Genomic DNA, 24962 nt, shown 5'->3' with positions numbered 1-24962 from the left:
TTTCAAAGATTACATTTGGATCGATACATCGATAATACTTGAAAAATATTGTATACATTGTTAGACATTGTTGACTATTATCAATATCAAAATTGAAGGATAAATATTAGGATGAGAGGGAATTTCTTTAATCAGCCTTCGCGCTTACACGAATGGATTATATACATACATACGTGCGCTTTCTTATTATTACGAAACGCGTCGTCGGAAAGTAAAGTCGACCGGAGACAACCGAGTGTACGCGTGTAAGTATGTGTGTGTACGTAGTCGCGTCGCTTTAATGTGTATCACCGTGATATATGCGGGTGTACATGCATAATAAATATGCTCGCGCAACGCGCGGTCGCCGTGCAGTCATTGTATCGTCACGTGATCGCACGCGCGGCTCTCTCGCGCGTGCAACGTAGCGAAAGCGTCTCTCTTCTTCTGTCTTCTCCTGTACCTCCCCGCCTCGTGGAACGACACTGGATAACGGTTGAGTAGCAATTTAATGCGATTGCTATACAAGGTAGAATATATCCGACTGAAATTGTTCTTTTTTTTCAACTCGACGAAAATATTTTCGATTTAATTTCTTCTTAGAAATTTCATTAAAAACGTCATCTTTTCTCCTTTAAATTAAGATTCTGGCAAGAGCAGCGTTATGAAATGAATCCATAATTTGAAGGAATTTTGCAAGAAACGCTTTATTTTCGTTCGCTATAATTTTTATTAAATTGAAATTTTTATCAAATGGTATAACTTATATAGTTATATTTTAAATGTATGATAATTATTCGTAAATGGAAGCGCGCGAGTTTCGGCATTTTCGCGGACTGACAAATAGCTCTGTCGTCGATGCGTATAATTCCCGTGTAAGGCGATCGGCTCGAGGCTTGGTAGACAAGCAGCGGCGCGATCGGTACGAATCGAGGGGTCGGAAAGATTAGATCGGCGATAGCGCGTGTTCAACATGCCACGAGACACGTGTATCAGTGCAGCGCGATGCACGCATCGTCGTATACGCGCTACTGTCAAACGTACATGCGTCGCCAATTCTCCACTTTTGATTGCATTTTAATAGAATAAACATTGTAATTAATGGGGAAGCATGAATATTTAATCGGTAATTTATTCGATAATTGTATGTGATAATTTTTAATTACATTTGACACTTTTCTTTGATAAACATACTCTCTTCCCGGATTAATAGGCCCGGAATTATTTGTCGCGATTTACGCGATCGGAGATTATTCCGAGCAGGAAGACCGTCCAAGTTAGTGGCTCGATAAATTCTACCATCGAACGGAATCGAAAATGGGACGGCATAATCCCACCCAAAATCCATTCGTGGCAAGATTCATTCTTCAACCCTCTTGGCACAACAATGGCCGCTGCCGGTTCCGCTTCGAACATGATCCACACTACTCCGATCGTCTCGGTAAAATGGCTCTGAAGAGATTCGTCTTTCTTGTCCTGAACAAGAGCGATTAATGACTATACTATATAAGGTCGTGCAAGAAACTTAGCATATTCCCGATAAATTTTGACAAGAGAGCACATACGTTTAATCTTAGTTGTAATATTATTTTCTATGAATTTTAAATTAAATCTCAATAGAGGAATGCATAAAATAAATTTGTCGTAGCACTGTTGTGTAATTGTATTTATTATGTTTAAAATTTCTAGAAAATGTATATATAATATACACAACAGTGAAATATTAATTAAAGTAAAGATTAAATTTAAATTTTTTAAAAATAGAATCTGCTTGAAGTTGAACGACGAATAGAAGTTTTCATAGTATGAAAATGATCTTATTTGACTTTAACCTTATAGGTATCTAAGAAAAATATATGACTTGTGTGTTATTTCGGAGTTCTCTTCTGGAATTCGATTCTCGTCGCGATTTCATCTGCGTTGCTTCGCTCGTGCCAAAACGTATCTTCAATTAAAGACTGATGCTACTCAGTCGAAGTCAATTTACCTGAGTGCCGACCGAGTCCGAGGGTAAAGAGGCGGTGTCGGAATCGTGCTGTATCAACACTAAAGTCGGTTGCCAACCGCCCGCGGCCGAAACCTACCGCGTGCCGATCTCTCTCTCTCTCTTTCTTTCCCTCTCACTCGCTTTTCCTCTCTATCTCTCTCTGGTCGGGTGGCCCTGGGTTGTGGGTTCTTACGCCACTGGGATCGATATCCCGGGAGGCCAAACAGTAAACAGCCGGTTGGTCAGGATGGAGTCGGTGGTGGGGCTGCATAACATGGTGGTACCTCACTTCCATCCCCCTGTACCACTTACCACCCGCGCCACCACCGACAAGCAGCGCGCGAGGGTACGAAAGGATGCTACCACCGGTAGGAGGACGATGACGAAAGGAGGGTAAGCTCCTGCGAAGTAGTCGTGACGCTTTGGGATTAACGAACGAACGAACGACGACGATACGTTCCGATCTTACCGCGAAAGAGACCTTACTGGAATAGGTGCTGCGCGATGTCCCAGTTTAACTTTCTGGCGATAGAACATTTTCGAGAATAGTTTCATTACCGAGAAAGAGGCTTGCATGAGCAGCACCCTGATTCTTGGTACTCTGTCTCTGTACTTGGTCTCTCTGTTTCAGCAGAATACATCTAGAGGATTAAACTAAATTTTGTGCTGGAAAAACTATATTTTTCCCTGAAAAAGTAATTCTTATGGCAGTCGAAAATATGACTATTTCTTATATTCTTATAATATATTTATTCGATACACTGACGCAAGAATTAAAATAATACTTTAATTAAGAAAAGAAAGAGAAGAAAAAAAGGGAGAGAAAATTGTCTATATATTAAAAGTATATATATATAATATCCTTTTAAAAAAAGAATAATTAAATGCCTTAGTGGGGTGAAAAATTTGTCAAGAAATCATAAAGATAAAAATAACGCCAATTTCTGACAAACGCTTTGTTGAACGATCACGAGATACACATTTTGTATGACTATCGTCTACGCGTATTTACGTAGCGCAATAGTAAGTTGGAATAACGGAAATGCAAGTTCGTAAAACCGTTGGCAAAACTCGACGACTGTATTATATCGTTAGATGCTCGCGGCAAGGAAAGTAGGAAAGAAAGTATTAATCGTCGTTATACGATCGGCCATGAAATTTGCGCGCGAATGAAAGGCGATTAATTTGTAGTGTGGTTGCCATGAAACGTCAATCTAATTTAATATGGAAATTGCGATCGCGCTTCTTTTTTTTAAGTACACTTTACTCACATACCGGAACAAAAATAAAGAGGAACCGAGACTTTAATTTCAACCAAGTTTTTCTAAGCTTTCCTCGACTTGAGATATTTTAAACGCGTTACGTTCATTGACATTGTACTTTTGGAAAAAATTATCAGAGCTGGTTAATCGGTCACAGCTATTAAATAAATTAGGAAAACGCATCCCTCGGGAAAGTGTCCCGGTGTTGGCTTATATATTTCCTGCGAGCTCTGATGCCGACAGCATACGAAAGCTTTTCTGTATATAAGGGAAATATACTCCCTTTCTTTCTCCTCTATACCAGCAAGAAACGCGCGCAAGAAGTTGACAAAGGGTTGTAGAGATTGAGCGTTAAGCACATCAACGCGGGTCGTCGAGGGTGGTTGACACGACGGAAAATAACCGGCTGTAATTCGCGAAATCGCGAAAACCTGGCGTGAAAATTATTTTCACGCACACATATACACAGATACACGCATTTTGCGACAAACGACTCTTCTCAATCTATAATAAAGCTGATTATGCGCCATCTAAATATATTTACGACGCGAAGATACGTAATGAAACAATGTCGTTTTACATCGTAATTGCGTGACGACGAGATGGTGTAAATCCGCAAGAACGACGTGTAGACACAGTCCGTGTCTTTCATGGCGCACTAAAAGCGACAAGATTTACGCTCTTAATAGACATTGTCGATTCTGCCGTTACGTTGATACCGCAAGCGGTTACGCCATTGGCTGCATAAAGGGGAAACGCAGCACCTCGGTAGCCAGCGGTGCTCAGCACCTCGCTTATTCGACACGTACTTGAAAATCAAATGAATCCGAAACCATTGTATTCTTGTACGAGCTCTGCCTTTGCGAGCAATTAGAGAGAGGATCGAACAAAAAAGGCATGAAATCTCGGGGATGTTGTTTCCGCGGATATAACTATGTGGAACAAATTTCTCTAATCTGCCTCGTTTTGCTGCGTCGATTTTGCGTGTAAACCATGCAGAAAAGTGCATTGCTAAGTAGACCGTACACAGCGATCGACCTCAGTGCAGTCCGATGTCGTTACCTTCCGGCCCGATTGCGTTGATGCGATTATTTCGCAGCGAAACACTGTTATTCGGCCGTTTCTCAGAAATCAAAACCCGGAGCACTTTATGGAAAATGTGATCGCGGAAAAATATCCCATATTTTCTTCCCTCCTCTCCCTCTCCTCTCTCTATTTTTTTTCTATATCCTTTTAAAAGACTTTACATTTCCTTTCGCGTATATGTTATATCCATATTGCTTAGCAAAATTTAGATAAAATATTTTGACAAGCGGGTCAAATTTCTCGCTCAAATATCAGATTCCAATCTAGAGATGAAACGTTGAATTGTATTCAAGATCATGCCCGAGTTTATCTTGCCGGATCCCTGCAACGATTGATATTGGTAGATTACACGACTATCACCCTGGTAATCTCTCTTTCTCTCTTTCTATCTCTATCTCTTTTTGCTGTAAGTTTTTATTACGTCTGTTCCATATTTTTCGCCGCTCTCCTTGTCTCGCTTCGTGTCATCACTCCCTCGCTCTCTCGCATTTTTTTTTTTTTTCAGTCACCGGCCTCTCTTTCTCCCTTCGTTCCCTTTTCTCTCCTATCTCTGCAACGTCCGTCGCGTCTCTTTTCCGCCTCTCCCCTTTCCTCTCTTTTTCTCTCTTTCTCTCGCCTCTCCTTTTTCTCTCTCCGGCTCCACACCTCTTCGCTTAATAATACACACCAGCGAGAGCCACCCGCTACTACAACGATACACCGGCGGCACCGACAGTATGGCACACCACTTTATTGATCTTCTTTCCCCGCTTTCACAGGTTTCAACCCGAATTTTCTGCCGCTTTATGCAAGCATCGTACGCCCCGCTCGTTTACGCGCCCCTGCACCGGATTCATCCTTTCGCCGATAAATCGAACCGGTCTCTCCCGGCTATCCCGAGATCTCACCGCTCTGTCGTCGTAGTGAGATACCCTCGCGGCGTTTCGATTCCACGCTCTATACGCCATAATTCGATTTCGAATTGCTTGCTGTAACCAGTCGCTTTTCGACAGATCTATGTAGGTTCCCCGCGAAATTTCGAGCCCATTGCAAATACTGGTCAATTTGCGTCCCCGCTTGTTACGGAACGTTTTCATCGAATTTTGTTTCACCAGCGTGTGCGTAAGAGAGAGAATGTATTTTATCGTTCGGATGACTACTCGTGGGACTATTTTTCGTTTCGGTACGAACGGTCTTTGCGTATATAAAGGACCACGTTATATAAGCATTCCACGCGCATTCCTGTTTAGAAAACAGAAGTGAGCCCGTTATAAATGCGATTTATCGTACTATCAAGAGAGAGAGAAAGAAAGAGAGAGAAAGATTGTTTTGCGAGGAGGGAGAGAGGGGAAAACGCGCGGAGAAAGGAACATCACGCGGTATGCGCGCGCCAACGCGGGGAGGAAAGACCCAAGATAGCGAGATGTAATCGCGGTCTGGTTTCTGGGATCACTGGTGGCGTTCGCCGGTCGTCAAGGGTAAACACTGTTGCTCGTCTCCGAACGCCTCTTATCCTCCGTTTCCTCCGGAGCGCGTCTCGCCTTCTCCCTTTCCTCGCCTCCTCTCTTCCTCTTCGTCTTACTTCTTAACAGCTCCCCTACTTTTAACCACTCGAGGCAATGATTCACAGTCGCGCTCTCCATCTCGGATCCAAACTGTAACAACCGGAGAGAACGCATCGAATAGGAATATACGTTCTTACATTCGATATAGCAATTTATCACGGCTAAAAACGAGTCAATCCTAAATTAGCATTATTGAAAATTGATAATTAGCTAGAATGAAATGTTTCTTAATACCGAATTTTATCTTAATTACAAAACAAATTAATAACACTTTCAGAAATACATATGTACCGTAGGCAGAATGATCTGTCATTAAAGAAATCCGTATGATCAGTCATCGATTATGTATTCGCTGTAGATTTAACACAATGCAGCACATGAAAAACGTAATGAGGTATTACCTGGAAAGATATCAACTGATAACACAGCAAATCTTTCCAATACAATCGTAAAAAAAGTTATTACCAGATATTAATTCGATGTAAAAAGTCGCACAGACACATTATCGTGAATGATAATGCGCTCCGAGATAATAAGCGTGCAAGAGACAATGACGAGGGAAATTGTTTCATGGATTATTGCCGTGACATACTAGGAAAACGATGGTTAGATTTTTTTTCTCGTGACACGCATACGTTCGACTTGCATATTGTCGACAATGTAATCTGTCGTGCGTTATATTATACGTCGCAATATTTAATATATCGATGCTAATGCGCCGTTTAAAACTCGAAATTTTTTATTTTATTTTTTACATTTCTCCAATTGCCGAATGAAACAAATATTTTATATTATATGTGCGCTGATACTAAAATTAAAAAATTTACAAAAAGTGGATCCGATCAGTTTACTTCTGACAAATTTATATGTATATAAGGCTGATATATATAAGAAGCGAATAATATATAATATATATTCTTTCAGATTATGTAAAATAACTTTTTTTATTTTTTATTTCAGGTAAGTCATGTATTCTCGGATACGAAATGCACGATATCCTTCATCTGTCTGCGATCTGCCACGCAAGCGTAAGTTAATAAAATTAATAAAATTAATTCACGCGTATACTTTGTAAAGTTACGTCTCCGATGGCTTTGGAATCTTCTCGGTATATATCGCTTACCGAGAACGGAACTGGTTAGTTGATGACGGCTGCGTGATCCGGTTACGTAGACCCATGTCGATAGCAAAAGACTCTAGCGTTGCAAGTGATATAAACAGTTCGTCGTTCACATACGCTCGTGTAAGTGTCTCTAAATGAAAACAAGTAGGTAGAGTGGATGTCATTCCTAAGCAGCGGCTCTCATTAGCATTTGTCCCCCGTACAGTTAGCCCCGTAACATATTAATTTTCAATGCTAAGTACATAGCAGTAATCAAGCATCGAATATATGAAGCTCGTGTTGTGACAAATCCTGTTGCGAGTTAATTAGAAAAACAAAACTTATTAAATTTCTCTCTTATATATTTATATATATAATTTATATTTATATATGCATATATATCACTTTCAATATTTTTTTAATAATCGAGACAATCGACGACTTATTTTTATTTTATTACGTACGCGTATATCAATCATCGCACGTATATCAATCACGTATCATCGTGCGTTTTTAGATGAAAAAAAAAAAAAAAAAACGAATGTATCAATTACAAAAATTTTTTTTTTTTTTATTTACTTTTTTTCGCTTCTTTATTCTTCTCGGTACTTTATTAGTGCTGCGCTCATTATAAAATTTTATTTTCATGATATAAAAGTTTAAAATTTATGTATAAACCTTAACGGAGAGACTTGACTTGGCGTCACACGAAGATGTACTTCTTTTATTTCCAACTCGTTTCCTAATGGCCTTCTTTCTCGCGCTCTGTCCTTCTTTGATCACCAACGCGACTCTTTGTTTGCCGGAGGAATTCGCTGACGGCAGGTTTCGCTGGAATCGCGCGATTACGACGCGCACGCCTCGAGATAAATCAGAGAGCAGTGCTTACGACGAGAGGTAGCGAGATGAGGCAGAAACAGTGAACAGCGCGGTCGTGCAATTCCATCTTACTCCGGCGCGGCCGGCTCATTGAAAAATTTTTTTCTCTCCACGTCCAGTCGTATAAAAATATATGCGGATATTCTTAATCGATGGTAAAAAAAAATATTAGTCGAGTATAAATAAAATAAATTTTACGAAATAGGGATGATTTTGGCTTTACATTTTTTTCGGTGCAAGATGCAAATGGGGAAAGATTGCATCTTTATAAATAGTTAACGATTTTTTTTCGGTCCCGAGCGATACCGTTATTTATAGGCGAACACGTGTCGTGCAAAGCATATATAGGTAACTTGTCAGTAATAAATATAGATCATTTGCCCGAGAGAGCCGATATTTTAAAGATGGTAGTATTAAACGATCACATCTCGCGGGCATGTATAATGTTTGCTCGCTCGTTCGCTGACGCTCTCTCGGATGTGCGCGTTGCGATATATGTCGTGCGCAATATGCGACGTTATGCATGCAAAATTGGAATTGTTTCCTGCGATTAAATTACATGAGGCGCGGTAACGACTTAACCCGTAGTTTCTTAAATGTCACGTAACGATACACGCGTCGCGGAGATGTTGCACGATGCTCGTCATATAACGTAAACGATAATTCAGGATTATTCGAGAATCTATATTTCCTATAAATAAACATTAGATAGATATATAGCTTCGTCATATATAGAGATTTGTTTACTTGACGCGTTAACGAGATAAGAATTAAACATTAAATTATCACGTTTAATATTGAATACTCGATAATATACGTGAAAAATTAAAAAAAAAAAATTTTTTTTTTTTTTATTTAGATTCGATACCGAATTTTTAATATTTAATAGTTACTTGATCCGAGATTCACTTTACTTGATCCTTTTCATCGTGACATTTTCGCGGGAAAGCGCTTAAAATTTTAACGCGCGACTAAATCGCGACTAGATATATTCGGTTGTTGAAGTAATGAGCATGTGTAGTGTCGTCAGATTGAAAGACTGTCAAGGCGCAAATGCCGCTGCACTTTCGTTTGTTCTTAAGGGTGAACGGATGGTAAAATTGTGAAAGAAAGAAGAGATGTAACCCCTTCTTTTATCGTTGTCGCTTTCCTCCGGAACCTTTTGTCACTTTCTTATTTTCTTTATCCACGCGAGTACGATGCTACAGCATCCTCGACACACTTAGTTATTTATATATATAATAGTTTTTCTTCTGCGAAGAACCTGTACGTGACAACCGTGGATGTTTCTTTTCGAGTGCTTTTCAGAGATTCTATTCATCATTGAAAGCAATTATACTATATTCTATTGTTTTACTTGTGTAATGACTGTCCTTCAGAAAATTGATACTTGATTCATCATTTTATTATGCAAACATATTTTATAAAATTATCACTATCCATCGAATAAAATTGCGTTCGCGATACGAGAGTAAATTCAGGAGCGAGAGAACTTAAAAAGAGAGAAGGCGGCAAAGAAGAGGTGAGAGAGAAAAAAACGCGAGGAAAACCGTACGTAAGAAAGCAAAGAAATAAGAAATATACCATATAGAGAAATATACTAGAGAGAGAGAGGAAAAAAAGAGAAGAAAAGATAGGCTGGTGGATTTCACAGATCGGCGAGAGAGACGGCATCGACCTAGCAGCCAACTTGCCTTTGTCCCTTTTCTTGTTTGCGATCTGTATCTCTTTTTTTTTTCCCCTCTCCGACGTTCTTTTACCATTCTACACTATTCCGCGTCTCGTGCGAGTAAAATAGAAATATGGTGAAAAGTATCATGCATGCGTAAAAAAGCGAAGAGAAAGGACGAAACCTTTCTTCTCCCCCGCCTTGCTCTCGTTGTTTCCGAGAGAGAGAGGATGGCTCTTCCGATCCGAAAACATGTTCGATGGAGCGTAGCACTAGCCGGAAGTAACGCGAAGCTTGGTACACGCTATGAAAATTACATTTTATCCCGCGGACGTTTTATCCCATCGGCGACTGAGGCAAAAATCGGAGCCGAATGTTTGATAACGCGCTGACAGATTTCGAAGAGAGAAGCGCTCTGACAGGAAGGAACGTGATCCAATCAAGTTTTTGACGTTTCCATTGACTTTCTATACACAGACAAATATCATGCCGCTTCTGCCGCAACAGCTGCAGCAGAGAGTCTAGTGCTCTATAGTGCATTCGTTAGATGTAGCGGATTAAATTAGATTAAAAAAGGGAGAGACGCGCGAATTTTTTTCCGCATTTCTCTAATTGACTAATCAAGAGTTACCGAACACACGCGATCGGTCTTGCATAATTATCGATTACAACACAAAACATTGTTCTCAATACTGGCTTCTTATTACGCCGCACGTTGAACATCTACGACGTCCGTCTTTCTTGACGAAGAAATGCGCGCTTGCTACATTATTTTCGGTTTCCAGCGCGCCCCTGGCATATGCATTTGCTTATCTTTATTGTAGCCGCGAATCGGGTCGTATTTTTACAGTTGGCCTTCAGCCGTTCGCGGCTCGTAATATCTGTAACGTAAACATCGATAGCCGGAGCCGCGCTCGCGCGGCGTCGTCGTCGTCGTCGTCATAAATGTTTACAATCGACCTTCGATCATATAACGCGGCTCGTTTACTTCGCGGCCGCCGTTCGGCACGTATCGCGTTCGTCGATGTTGCGCGAATTACTTCGAGGAAGGAGCTTGGTCGACGGAGCGTATAGCAACGGAGGAAGGTGATCGCGGTTTCGTCTCGGTGTCGTCGCGATGCTCGAGTCGCGGACTCTTCTAGAGAGAGAGATATAGAGAACGTACGCACATTTTGCCTCGAGATTCAACGAAAGCCGATGCGACGTCTCTTATCTCGGAAGATCATCTTACGTTAACAGAGGTTACATTACGTCGCAGTGTTCTCCGTTTTTCACGAACGCTGGCGACACGATTTTCGTTCGCTCGCTGGACGAAGATGAGACGACGAAATGGAATTGCACCAGCCGTTTGTTTCGAAAGCGGCCGCGTGACTCTGGTTTCGAAATATTACCATTTTTTTTTTTTTTTCAGTCAGATCCACGAATGTCAACTATATACTATTGCTATATATTTTTTTGTGGCGAAATTCTGGAAACTAGCTTTATTGCGAATCGTATATCGATCTTACAGATATACGTTCAGGTAAAATATATAAAAGATATTGAAGTAAAAACTTTGAGACAGGAGAGAATGGTCAATGGCGTAGGTGGGCATCGCTTTACTGCGAGAGATCGCCTTTATGGCGCCGCGTTAGACTTTTAATTAAAAGCCTCAAGCGTCCTCCGCGCGTCTATATAACCGCATGGTATTATCGTCACGTTCCTGCGGGACGTTTGCGTGCCATCCAGCAATTTTACTTCTCATTTACGGAGTATACACCATAGCAGCAGCAGCGGCACTCGCAATCGCGAGTAATGTCCGCATCGCAATTACTCGCCCCGTCATTCAGCGCCTTGCATCCTGCGGTACACCTCGTCGTTTAATTATCTATTGACAAATAATCGCCTTTCTATCGGTTACATTAACATAAAGTGGCCGCGTAGCCGTAATCGCGGTTAATCACGCGCGCGTGTTGCGCAATTGCAAGTTTATCTCTCCAACGAGACGCGCGCGCGCGCGTCCATGGCGGAAACGCGTCCAGGCGAAAACTCGATATTTCGACACCCTTCGCGTGGCGTGTATCTCTTCTCGTTCTTATTTCGTCGATATCTTTCCTCAAGTGAGAGAGAGAGAGAGAGCCGCTGGCTAATTCACCGTGTCGCCATCGCGAAACGTCGCGTCGGATGAGCGCCACTGGGACGGATTTGTAGTAAGTGTAAGCAGAGCGGTACAGATGCGTCCTCGCCGCACTCGACCGCTCTTGCCGGCGCGCGCGTCCGCGATCCCCTCGAGAATCCCGGTCCCGGTACTGCGAAGCCGCGCGCGATGACGCAACGGCCAAGTGGAGGAGGTTGTTGGAAGTATATACATACGGGCAACGTGTCACGCGAATGCGCCTGTGTGTAAAGGCTCCGGCGCGACCGGCTGCGCGGGAGGCCTTTAAGTCGCTCTTGCGACTACGCCGCTTTTTTTCTCTTTTCAACTTTTCCATGCGGTCTCTCTCTTAAGAATTTCTTAAAGACGATGTCGCGTTGATATCGATCAAATATCTATTTTTAGATTCCTTCGAAATATTGCTATTATAATCAATTCCAAATGTCAAATAATTATTATTCCTTTGGTAAATATTGCTGCAAGGAATCTGCAGCGGCATTGTAATCGCATGACAAGGGTGAATTTAAAAATTTTAAAAGCATCGAAATAACGAGGAAATTATCGCGTTTATTAAGGGCACGATAATGACAACTTGAGTGATTAAAACAGCGTACCCAGTGTCGGTGTGTACCGATTGTTTCGCAGCGATATATACCGGTCGTACGCAGTTACGGTACACCCACGGTAGTCGGAGCGGGGAGGTGAGTTCTCCAGGATGAAGGGACGAAGAGAGGGGTCTATAAGGTTCGTTCTAGAAGTCGTGTCGGGTGGCATCGGACAGACAGCCGGCGGCGGCCTCGGCTGCAGATGAGAACGAGTCAGGCGCGGCGTGGCCGAGTCTCCGTGTCGAAGTGCCTCGAATCGGTCTCTGAGAGAGGAGACGAGCCGAGTCGAGCACGACCGAACGTAGCCGACGACGCGTGCCTCCCCGCGGAGAGTAGCCCAGGGCCTCCCAGCGGTCGGTGCGCGACGCACGTAGTCAGTGGCTGACGACTTCTCGGGGCGTCAGGTTCTCTGTTTAAGGGGGGGGTTGTTGTCGTTCCGCGTCTCCTGGCCTTACCACGTGCGTAGACGAGACACTCCGTAATCCGCACAGTACGTAAGCTTTTTTTTTCGACGAAACGCGTCGCGAAATGTAACCCTGTACTCGACGACCCTTTGGAGATGGACCTCTTGTCCCTCGCGACAGATGCAATCACGTGGAAGAGATAATAGCGAAATTTATACCGAGATGCGATCGAGAATATTTGAGAATATCGCGTCTATGTATCAGTTTTTTGACAGATCAGAGTGAATATTCGTGGACGACGATTGTAACTTGCTTGGATAGCACATTGATTCGGTGAATTCTGACAAATGGATAGTTACAATAACACTTGACCGAAAGTTTATTGGCATCGCGCACGAAATGGACCACTGATGAAATTTGACAGTTTTAATATCTGAATCGTGATTTAATCGTCAATAAAACACTTTGAAGGTGTGTGATTTCTTTTTCTCTTTAACATTTGGGTATATAAAACATGAACGAGAGCAAAGTATTAACTCGACGCGGCAAGGATGTTTAAATTTGTCGCAATAACTTGACCATGTATTTATCGCTACCGGGACTTTCGTTAGCAACTCTTATCAACGCTGCGAGAATAACCTGACCGTGCACAACGTAAATATTATGAATGCACGGATCTCTGAATCAATTTCGAATTATCATGCCGGCACGTCGTGGCCGACGCAGCGGCATTGTAATCGCATGACAAGCTTGGGTGACACGCGCGGGAAACTCGGAAACGGAACCTCCTCCGCGCGATCATCGCTTCACCCGAGTAGTATAACGAAAGTGAAATTTTCGAGCAACGAGAACAATGCAACGCGTCGTCGATCGCGAGATAATAACGAAACCGAAGAGAGAAAAATCTGACCAAGGAGAGGACAACAAGGACAATCTTTCTTAAAAAAAGGGACGAAAATACGTAGCAAGAGAACGAGAAACGAGAAGATTGACTGGAAAAAAGAGAGATAAAGACGGGAAGAAAGAGTGAACCGCTCGGTAGAAGAAAACGGAAACGCGGCGAGGGGGGAGGGAGATTTCTGGGCACGCGCACTCCACCTGCTAGCGTGTAGTGGCACGCGCCATACTCACCGCTTCCTCCCTGTCACCCCCGTCGTCGTCACTCACGTTGCTGCCTCTGCACCCCTCTTCCTCTTCCTCGCTCTCTCTTTCCTCTCCCAACCCCATCCGTCCTTCGGCTTCTCTCACACTCTCTCTCGCGCGCGCCCTCCTGGCCCTACCGCTGTGTTCGTCGCCTTTCCTCCCCTCTCCCGCGGGAATCCCCTCCCGGGTTCCTCTCTCACGCGTGCCGCGGCCATCAAGAGGCCGGGATGCGCGGGAGTCAATCGCTCGCGGTCTTCGACAGGGCGAGCACCCAAGGTCCTTGCATTCCTCTCTTCCCTTCTCAGTGCGCTTCAGTTTTGCAAACGTTCGCCAAGTCTCTCTCTCTCTTTCGGCCTATTGACTGCTAATCATTTGGCGACCTCGGCGAACGGAACGTTCTTCCCTCTTACCTGTGCGAGCTTTTTCCTTCCTCGCGCCGGCCTCGCACGTGTATAGTACCGTCATAATCGAGATAGAGAGTCGGAGAACGACAGCAAGAGATTAGCTATAGATCGACGTTTATCCTGATATCCTCTCGCATTGGCATTCGTGCCGTGATTCGCGAGTGGACGAGTGCTCCTTGACGGATTATAGACGACCGAGTCCCGTAGTGTGCTTGCGTTTCGTTAAAGGGGCGTAACAATTATCCTGCACGCTCGTTGAGCGTCGAGAGGCCGAGACGCCGCACGACGAGAAGTCGTCACCCGATGTTTGCGTATGAAAGAATCCGGTCGCCTACCTCCGTCTCATCCTCCTTCTGCTGTGCGTCTGCTGCGAGGGGGGAGACGCGCGCGATCTCTTTATTGTAAGCCGAGCGAGCAAAGGGGCACCGGGGAGAAGGACGACGACGACGACGAGGACGGCAACGACGAGGAGAGGAGCCGTACGGAGAGCGAAGCGCGCGACAGCCACGAGGAAAATACGAACGGGACGACAGTACGCACGTTGTTGGGGCGACGAAAGGCGGAAAAGAAGAAGGCGCGCGAGAAGAAGGCAGGAAACGGAAAAGAGCGGGGCCCACGATATAGAGGGGGAAGCGACGCGTGCTTAAACGCGTCGTTCCTTCCATCGTGAAGAAACGAAAATAGTCTCGCGAGGCTAAGGTAGGCGCGAACATTGACGACGAAGGAGAGAGGGAGGGCGAACACGAGAATGCGAGGCGATATAACAGTCGGTCGCGTTTCGCGCTGTGCGACGAGCGGCGATTGAAATCAACGACGATTCTTTCAACAGTTAGTTAGTGAGAAAAAGAGAGAGCAAACTTAAGTGTGTGGATCGTCAGCGCTTTCTGGTATCGTGGCGATACTGTGGTGGCTTTCTTCCCCTCCGCCGAGGGAGTCGCGACGTTGACGTGTGCGAGCGATCAGCTGTTCGCCGGAGCGCGCGAAAAGCCCACGCGTGACGTCGTGCGAGAACCGAGAATCCGCGCCGCGTATTCCGCGTCGCGCCGTTCGGAAAACCACCTGTTGACGATTTACGAGGGAAAATCGAAGCGCGCAGTCACGCCTTGTCGCGACTTTCTTCGTCCTGCTGCGCTCGTCAGTTCCCACGCTTGTTTGTAGAGACCGAGAGACACACCACGTTGTGATAGGGGATCGCTTTCTGGAACGAAATCGTGTGCGGAGCGATAGCGCAAGCGTCGATCTTCTCCGCAGATACGTTGTTGGAAGGACGAGCATTGTGCGTCTGATGAAATTCGTCTAGACTGTTTTTACGAAAGTATTCTTTAAAAAACTGACAAACTGGTTCCCTTTTTCTTTTTCTCGCGGAAAATGTAAATTTCTATCAAAAGACTCTTTGTGCGACAACTTGTTTTTTTCGAAAAGTTATTAAAGTGCCAGTCTGCGTCGCGCACGTTGCAGAGTAGACGCTTTAAACAATCGCGTCGTGTCAATTGCTTTTCACGCAGCCGGTGTGTTATCGTCGATACGTATTTGTCGCTGTCGGCGAAGTCGCCGACTCTGTGTGAGAACTCGAGTGCAGAGGTCAGGGAATAGCTATAGCGGACGATACGTGACGTATATACACATACACATACGCAAGACCATGTCGAAAGAAGTGTAGTGTTCTCTCTCGGTGAGACAGGATCGGTGACTCTGTGAGTGAGGAAGCGATAAACCGAAAAGTATTTTCTCCAAGAGACGTACGCAAGTGGAAATAACGTCGATACATTAGTGTACATCGACGGGGTGATAGTCAAATTGTTAGATGGGCATTATATGTATATAAATATATATATATATATACACTTTTGACGGACGATCGATAGGAAATTGACGCCGCGTACGGAAGGTTCGAGTGACATTCAGCGGCAGCGAGTGCACCGACATTAATTAAGTAAAGCGGCGCTCTCCGGGTGCACTTTATCGCGCTTTTTCCGCGGTTCAAGAGTGGCGTTTAGCCGTCATTCGATATCATCGAGATAACGGTATAATCGAATCGAACGCGAGCGAGACTCTCAGACAACAAGTGTATTGTGCGTTTGGGTGGACGTTTTCCTCGCGAACGACGTTGACTTCTTAACAGCCATTCACGGCATTTTGCGATTATTCGAAAACATTTATAACGAAGATTGAACGTTACGGGAGGGAAGGGAGAACGGTGACGCGTATCGTTGTAAATGAGTGAAAGAAAGATGACATTCAAGTTTCGTTGATATCTACGATCGTCACGAAAAAGTGTCTCGACCAAGCGTTTCGAAGGTAGAATCTGCTGCGTCGGTGACATCGCACAGAGAACGCAGGACCTGGAGGGGCATGGTAGGCCCCCCTCAGCCAGGGCCTCATCAGGCCCGGGTGGCCTCTCTATGAAAAGAAATCCTCCTTCTATCACGTCGCTCGTGCCACATTAAGACTACCTGGAATGATGGTATGTGTTTGCCTCTGCTTTTTGATTTTATTCAAATTTATTTCAAATCTGTAGAGCTAAAAAATTCTCTCTGCGTATGAACATATTTTAAAATACATTGAATTTTCAATTATTTTTTGTTTTTATGTACTAGAGGGATAAGTCCCGTTAAATAAATAAATTAAAAAATTTAAAAAAAAATAAATAAATAAATAAGAATGTGTAATTATGGGTCTCCGTCAAATCGAAGACTCGTATCATACATATATGCATTTTAATGCCGAATGCAGCCGCCTTTTATGTCGATCTTGATGCTTAGTTTTGACAGACACTAAACTAGGGCGAATATTATTTATTTATGGCAGTAAAAAAAGATTCAAGATATAAAGATTTGCGATATTTCGTATTCTCGCGTCTCGTTTCGTCCGTCCGTCTTTCTCTCTCACAGAACCGGAAACTGCTGACCGTCGTAACTGTATTACGCACCGTATACAGAGGAGAAGCCCCCGCTGTCCGTATTGAAATCGCGCCTTGTGTCTCTCGGAGCATAACACACAGGTGCATCCGTACCGTAAGTTTGCATTGCAACACCGCGCGCGACTTCCCCGTCCCCTCAGCTGAATGGCAAAAGTGAGAGAGGAACAGACGTTCGTTGTTTCGACGAGCATATATTTATCACTGTATAACATTGCTACTTTGAAATTAGCTCCGATGCTCGAGGATTCTCGAGTGTCACGTTTTCGTTTACGCATCGCGCTCGATTGCTTTTATTACCCCGCTTACTTAATTGATTCATAATAGCGAGTAGGGGAATGAATTGAATCGAATCTAAAAAATTCCCGCAAATTCCGGAGGAAAGTGCTGAGACGATACGAGATCGATCGTGTTTTCTTGACGATCGAGAGAGTTGGAGCGAATAAGTCGAATCGAATAAAAATGTTTCCATTCCGTTCACCCATTGCTATAAATGTCAATGTTTTATTTCTGTCGCTTGTATTTTCAGATTTTTATTTCTTCGAGATAATTGAAACTTCTCTTTACGAAGCTTGCATTTAATTAAGATAATCATTTCGTAACATCGCGCAAAAATTACCGCGTATTACAATTAGCTAAAATAAACACTGAAAGGAAAAAAATAGCTGCTATAGCTAAATTTTAGGTGTCTCTACATTACACTTGAAATTTTGTCTACCATGTCTAAACCATGTCTTTACCTCTCTCTATGGTAACTAATATTTTTACTGTATATTACTTATTAAAAATATTTTTTATCATATCTAAAATTTATGATAACTAATATTTTTTTCCATGAAGGATTAAAAAAAAGTATCGTCTTCAATTAACCAATTTTAAGAGTCAGAAAAATGGCACGTTTTTTCGCGATGTTAAGAAATCTTAACGGGACGGCCGGATGTTTGAACGCGATATCGTAAATTTGATAATATCGTGCGAGACGAATTAACGCGCGAGTCTTCCTTGCGTGGTGACAAGAGAGAGAGCTAATTTCGTTCGTCGCCCGGTTAAGCTACGCGTTGTTGATTCTCGTCCCTCGCTCGCGGGAACGCCCCGCGGGAGAGCTGCATGCGCACACGTAGAGGACAATAGATTGACCGCCGTGTTGTATCTAACGGCATTCTGGTGGTCGGACGACCGATAATAGGGGCATCCCATTGCGCGGACATTCCGCGCGCGCTCTCTCTCTCTCTCTTTCTCTCTCTCCCCCTCTGTCCCTGATGCACCGGTTCCGTTGCACTAATGACCGGTTCGCGATCCGGGGCGTTAGTCGACAGAATCGGCGAGTCGTACACGCCGTTTGTACCTTACCGTCCTCGAGTTTTACCATATAGTCTTCTTAAGTCTTCTACGACCGCAACCGTCGTCGCTTCCTCAATGATTTGTTTCTCTCGCCGACGACCTTCGTCAGTCGCGACGTACCAGGCATTGTGTCATAATTTAAAAATATTGACATACAAGTTTAAAGGCAGGCTTTAAAATTACAAAGACAGGCTTTTCGTAATAACGAAAATTGATCGACGTTCGCGAATTGTATCATGTTATAAAATCTTTAATTTTATATTGGGGTATTTAAAATAATAATATATCATATATATTATATGTATATATCACTATACTGGAACTTTGCGAATGTTAATTGAATTCCAAGTAAAAACGTAACGTGAAAATCTCCTCGGCGCATTCCGTTATCTTCCGCGTTTCACCGACGAGTCAAAATTAGTCTAGCGATATTAACGTAACTGTGCTTTCAGCGTTGCTTTGCTGGGTTCTAGTTCATAGCCATTATCTGTGTAAAACTAGCTCTCTTAGTGGCCAATCTCTATACTACAATGTTCATTAAGAGAGATTTCTCACTTGTATTATTTTTTGAAATATTGCTCGTAATTTTATCGTCTTTATTATCCCGTTCCTGACATCGATCGAGTGTGTATGTACAAGGCTGGTTACAGCATCAGCATCAGCATCAATCATCATAGAGCGAGATCCGTCGAAAACTAAAACAATAGATTTAATCAGGCATTAAATTCTAGCAAAAATTGTGCGCGCATCGCGTTTATTTTTACCTTATAGACAACAAAGTTAATTTACGTTGCTCCAAATATATCTTGGAGTCAATATCGGATTCGATGAATTTTCGAGTTTTGTCACAATCGAATCTTCGATGGTCGAGAAAAAAATCAATCTGGACACGCGAATTGGGGGCGAGAAGTTAAATTTGCAGGCAAAATGGGTGGGGATAGTTTCCAGTTTACGCGCAGTGACGCGGCATCCTGGCGGTTTTCTGGCGTGTCATAACAGGGGATTAAGCCTCGCACGGACGGACGGTCGGCTCATGGCTGCAGTGTCGGAATTATTTATACCACTTGATTACGCGCCGCGCACGCTGCGCGCCGAGCCGCGCCGAGGCGACCAGCGGAAACAAACGAGCCGGAGATGGAACGCGAAGCGAGCGAGGGGAAGAAGAGGCCTTTTCTCTCCTCTCCCGTTCTCTCATCGCGTGGCGTCTTCGTGGATCTCGCTCCATCGGCGATCGATGCCTGCAACCAGCAGAGTATTGTATGTACACGCATACATACACGCTCAGTCGTTATCGGCGATGTCAGGAGCGCGATAACGAGGACAATTCGCGTAATGACATTGAGAAAAGTCAGTGGGTATCTGTCTCTCTTTCTCGCTGGTTCACTCTCTGCTCGAACGACGACTCGAGTATTCGAGACGGAATTTCGAGTCATCCTTCCTTAGGGTCTTCTTCAGATTTGACCGAGATTAATTGGACCATATGTGTTAAAAAAATTTGTAAAAAGATTATAAGGTTTTCAATGAAATTGTAATATTGAATAATTCGCAGCTAAATTAAATTTCGGTGCTTTATTTAAAACTGGTCATTATATTTCGAATCAAAGGAGAGAAGACTAACACTCGAAGTTAGAATCTTTACCTTACAGCGAAAATAGAATGTGTTGCCAAACAAGCAACGGATTCGCCGGTTAACCGCGATAAATTTACTTTGGCGACGAGTGGATGCTTTAGAGTCGAAACTACGTCCAGAGATGATTATCGTGCCATTATCGATATTATTATGCCTTCGGTTTGCGCAGAATCGCGCGTTTCTGTTAATCATTTTTCGATTCCGATTATAACGTCCAATCGTGTGCCATTTCACGATCGATTTTGGACGGTGCGAGGTCCCTGCCGATTTACGTCAATCGTCACAGTACGATCGCGACCGATTTATCTTGATTCCACATGCGCACGTTTTCAGAAAGAAGCGCGTGTCTTCGAAATTCTCGATTTGGACCACAAAAATACTCGCCCGATGACCTTGGGTACACTTTAAACGGGAATCCGATGTTTCGCGCTCTCTTTCTTTCTTTCTCTCTCTCTGCAATTCTGTCGATAGAGAGTCTTCTGTGGGTGTCCGTAAAAGATATATTTAGCCTGTGCATCAAAGAAACGAAGATGGTCGATGTGGCGAAAAGAGAAAAGAGGGAGGAGAACCGCGAAGAGAGAAAGGAGCCATCCGAAATAATCATGATTCGTGACTCGCGCGCATTAATGCTATCGCGTAAAGCGTGGATGTGCATTCATCACGGCTCTCTTCTTATTTCATGCAAACGCACTCTTTTTTCCCATTTCGCGTTGTTTTCGTCTCGTCTTCCTTCGCAGAATTGCATCGCCTTTCATCTTTACGCATCTTTCTATACTTTTTACTTTTTATCACTATTTCGCATAACTATTCTTTTATGGATTCTATACCTGTTCTTACGGAATATGCAGATTATTATAAAAAAACTTAGCTTTTCTGTTTTCACATCTAGAGGAATCGCAGGCTGCACAAATTATTAATCTAAAAATTAAATTTGCCTTGATATTTTGTTAGAACGAGCGTGTAGGTTTTCTCCCTCTCATCTTTCGTCGGCAAATGTTAGAAAAGGGATTGTTGTGCACCGGTGCGCGGCAATTCGCCCGCGCACAGTTTACGATGCGATAAACCTTCGCGTTTCTCAACTAATTTCCAGCGTGACGAAAAGTCGTTCCGGCCATGAATTCTCGCGCGCCCATGTCCAGAAATACTGGCCGCGCGCGAGCATTTCAGGTTTTCGGTTTTCTGGACTTTGGCCATAGCTGTCCGTTTTCGCTCTCGTTCGGTAACGGAGAGATATTTTGAGAAAAGAAGCGAGAGAGGAGAAAGAAGCGATCCGCACCAACTTTTGCGACAGCTCCCACTTTCATGGAGATCGAGCGAATTCATTATTCGCGCACATCTCCGGCGCATCTCTCTCGTTTATACATCATCACTGTACGCTTATTTATACAGAACGCCTGGGAATTATCATTCTTTTGCTTTGAATCTCTCTCGGACTCTCTCGGGCAGAATGTTTGCCGGAATTTGTTATTTAATAAATATTTTATCGCAGAGATATCGAATGGTGAATTTGAGGAAATAATTTTCCAAAAAGAATATATTAGATATACATATGGATAAAATAGTGTAAATTTTTGAAAAAAAAAAAAAAAAAAATTATATAATTGGTTTTGATCAAATGTAGAAAATGTAAGGTGGAAAGAATTAATCAAGAACATTGGTATATATAATTTGATTTTTGATTTTTAATTTTTTTATATATATATCCGATCTTATAACAAAAATTATGGAATAATATAAATAATTTCCCAATTTTTTCTGTCTCAGTAAATTTATCATGACTGGAAAATATGTAAACATTTAAAACAAAATTTGGTAAAAGATTCTGAATTCTTTAATTCTTAATTTGACGTTTGAACTTTAAAATAGTGACTATAATCTTTTTATGCGACCAAAATTTCTTCGAAATCGTAACCAATATCTTCGCGTTGTGCGTGGTCTATCTCGCGAGCTGCTGGACGATATCTCGGTTCGCGTGCGGGGCGTTAAAGCGGCAGCTCGTCTTTAAATCAAATCGAAAGCGGCTGTGATGCGATGCGCATAGCTGGCGCGGCTGTGTTGCGAAAGCGCGGAGTCGTAAAGACGCATTATTGGCTCTCTTTCTCTCTCCGCGCCGCTCGCTCCGTCTCCTCTTTCTCTCCCCTTCGCGAACCTGAAGGTGACGAGGGGGTGCGATAGAAACGGGTTGCGAGGGTGCGGGCTTGCGAGTGCCGAGAACGAGGTGGAAGAGGTGGTTGCTGGTGGAGAAAGAGGAGAAGGTGGAGAAACTCGTTCTCATGGTGAGGGACTCGGCAAGCAGGTTCGCCTTTCCTTCTCGCCAGGACTTGGGCACCGAGAGTAGAAGGAAGAAGAGAGAGAGAGAGAGAAGGGGCGAAAGAGGGTTATACAGTTCAGAGCAAGGGGTAGAGAAAGAGCGAGAGAGAGATAGGAAGAGAGAAAGAGAAAGGGCGGGAAGAGGGTCGTCGAGCTTACGGAGGGTGGAGGACGCGTAAAACCTCCGGCCGCAGATCGATAGGAAGGTCGGAGGTGTGTCGTGTCTGTTAGACTTTGGCCTGAACTCGCGCGCGTTCGGCTATGTATACCGAGTCCGCATGTATCGCTCGCGCATTGTCGCTCCCGCTTACCCTTCGCGGGGATTCATTCGGCACGATGGGGATGAAGGAGAAGGAGAGATCGAGCTTGCGGAATTCGCGGCTCGTCGATCCTTTTCTCGGACCAACACCTGACGATTCTTCAAGACGCGATAACAGTCGCGACGTGATTCTCTCCGATAGACCTTGCCTTTCTTAACGATCCTCCGGACTTGTCCCGATCCGCTATTGATTTTTAAAGAAAGAGCAATGATTTTAAAAAGTTTGAAAATGATGTAGATTTGTAATCTTAAGCCTAATAAATTTTAAAAACAAAGAAACACAGGGAAAAATTATTATATGAAACAGCCTTTAGAATATTATAGAAAAGGAATGTTTGCGATCGCGTATTGTTTGAAATACCTACTACTAGACGCGACAAGTTTCAAAATCGATAATCGAGCTTGCGACTTGGATTGTTTGCGTCATCGTAAGACAATAATAATTATAGGTACACACGTAGTATTGTCTGGTCGAGTTATATCCTTAGTACGGCTTCCGTAATACTTAATCAATAATATCGTATCACCAGGTATATTCCTGTATTTCTTTCCCGACTACCCCGATACGGCTTAAGCGGCGTTACCTACATTCCGTAATAATAAATCGAACACGAAAAAAGTCTAGACTCCATTACTCTCGTGTAGAAAATATTCATTTCCATTCGTGATTTTATTACTCTTTGTTTTCTTGTAACGAAATTGCTCCATCAGCGATTAGCATTAACGTTGGTCCAATTTATCTAATCCGTCTAATCTATGATTCACTATTTTTTTTCTGGATCTGCTTTTGCATTTCCGCGTTATCACTCGATTATTTTTACATTGTAAAAATGCCGCTCCCTCTTCGCGTAGCTTTAACATCCATCTCCGATCAAGTACCACGCGTGATCTCTCGAGACCGGGCTGGTGCATTACAAATGGTAATACGGAGGATTCCGTAACGAGCTGTATCGGGAACGACACCGTAACGGGGAACGGCTGTAAATCATACACACCGCTGTCCGTACTCTTTTGCAATTAAATCGCAACTCGCGCGCGCTCATTTTGAGCGAAGGGAAACGTATCACCCGCGAGGGCAGCTGTAAATCACGGAGAGTTAATAAAGCTCCGCGTGGTGCCCCGATGCGCTTCCTCGTTCCGTGGAGAGGCACCTTCGCTTTGACGGTGAGAAAATTCGACGGGATCTCCGAGATCGACTTGGTGAATTATTGGCGAATCTGTCGATATCGAAAGCGACGGATTAAAACGTACTTCGAAAAAGGATACGTGTGCGATAACTGTAGACGTACTCGTACGTGGCATTTCACAATAAATGGTACAAGCTTTGTGTGTACAATGATATTTGTGATGATTACTGTGCAGGAATGCGCGTATAAATTTCATATAAATTTAGTTGTATTAAAATCTCTCATCAGCATATTATATTTATATTTTATATATTCTTTTATTTTCCTAAATATCAATCGATATCGCTACATACGAGGGTGTTTCAAAAAGTAACAGCAAATGAAATATTTGGAGATATATAATTTAATTAGAGATACAAATGATATATCATTTTTTTTTTATAATCACATCATTTCCAAATCTTCGTCCTCTCAAAGCATCCTTCAGGGGCCCAAACACATGAAAATTAGAGGGAACAAGGTCAGGATTGTATAGGGGATGCTGTAAGAACAAAGAAGCAGTGTATTCTGACTGAAGGCACAGTCAGAAACATTTTTTGCTAATAGAATAAAGAAGTTGATGCAACAGTGTAAGAAATGTATTGAAAAAGAGAATGATTATGACATATTATTTGTATCTTTAATTGAATTATATATCTGAAAATATTTAATTTGCTGTTACTTTTCGAAACACCCTTGTATTTACGCGCGATCGAAATAAATACGGCAAGACACTTTTTGCCTTGGATAGAGAGACGAAACACGACAGTCGAGTCGTGGGGCTGTCTGCATATCGATCGTTTCGAAAACTTTTCACTAGGCGTGTGACAAAGACTTAAAGACAACTCTCGCGCCAGGGAAGTTGGTTCTCGCGGGTAAAGTTCATCGAGATCGAGTCGATGATTCCATCCTCTTTTACGTCCGATCCTTCCCCCACTTTCTCCATCTTGCACGAGCGCGGGCGCGTCAGTTTTAACGCACCCTCTAAGAGGGTGATGTGCGAATGTAAACGTTCCTATTTCAGCGCGAGCGAAAATCAGTCGCGGAGGGCGAAGGAGGTCGAAGGGATCGATATCTCGCG

General features: G+C 43.3%; 3 protein-coding genes across 8 annotated transcripts in view; 1 reads left to right on the top strand and 2 right to left on the bottom strand.

The window, feature by feature from the left end:
- Positions 1–24962, top strand: part of Mam (neurogenic protein mastermind) — a 160270-nt gene that overhangs the window by 71586 nt on the left and 63722 nt on the right. For 2 of the 5 annotated variants that reach the window (XM_083036055.1, XM_083036054.1), the window contains exon 1: positions 12603–16662. The exons of 2 other annotated variants lie outside the window; for them this stretch is intronic. In XM_083036055.1, coding sequence (XP_082892181.1) covers positions 16657–16662 — 6 coding nt within the window. In that variant the 5' untranslated portion in view covers positions 12603–16656. Of the gene's footprint in view, positions 1–6818; positions 6887–12602; positions 16663–24962 lie in introns of those variants that run through there. One more of the 5 variants, XM_083036053.1, reaches the window with a different exon arrangement.
- Positions 1–24962, bottom strand: part of Elp4 (Elongator complex protein 4) — a 137303-nt gene that overhangs the window by 74250 nt on the left and 38091 nt on the right. The window lies entirely within an intron of this gene.
- LOC145935048 (uncharacterized) lies at positions 770–13900 on the bottom strand. Of its 2 annotated transcripts, XM_083036061.1 has the most exons (3): positions 13783–13878; positions 1967–5948; positions 770–1455 (listed from the first exon to the last, which is right to left on the bottom strand). In XM_083036061.1, the coding sequence occupies exons 1-2, from the start codon at positions 13876–13878 to the stop codon at positions 5766–5768; spliced, it is 279 nt and encodes a 92-aa protein (XP_082892187.1). In that variant the 3' UTR covers positions 770–1455; positions 1967–5765. The 2 variants fall into 2 exon arrangements, with proteins under 2 accessions (XP_082892187.1, XP_082892186.1); XM_083036060.1 differs by lacking the exon at positions 1967–5948 and having other exon boundaries at positions 777–1455; positions 13783–13900.

This window comes from Prenolepis imparis, unplaced genomic scaffold (genome assembly GCF_030444845.1).
Source record: "Prenolepis imparis isolate NDT839.2.m4 unplaced genomic scaffold, iyPreImpa1.0 SCAF_4, whole genome shotgun sequence".
NCBI classification, from domain to species: Eukaryota; Metazoa; Arthropoda; class Insecta; order Hymenoptera; family Formicidae; genus Prenolepis; species Prenolepis imparis.
Note: the sequence above shows the minus strand (reverse complement) of the source record. Positions and strands in the feature narration are given on the sequence as shown.

Bases quoted from the DNA above. Each gene is read 5' to 3' on its own strand.
- LOC145935048 (XM_083036060.1), bottom strand. From the start codon at position 13,878: ATGGGGTTGGGAGAGGAAAGAGAGAGCGAGGAAGAGGAAGAGGGGTGC. The intron at 1,456-13,782 runs GTGAGTATGGCG...GCTCTTGTTCAG, and splicing joins GGGGTGACAGGGAGGAAGCG to GACAAGAAAGACGAATCTCT.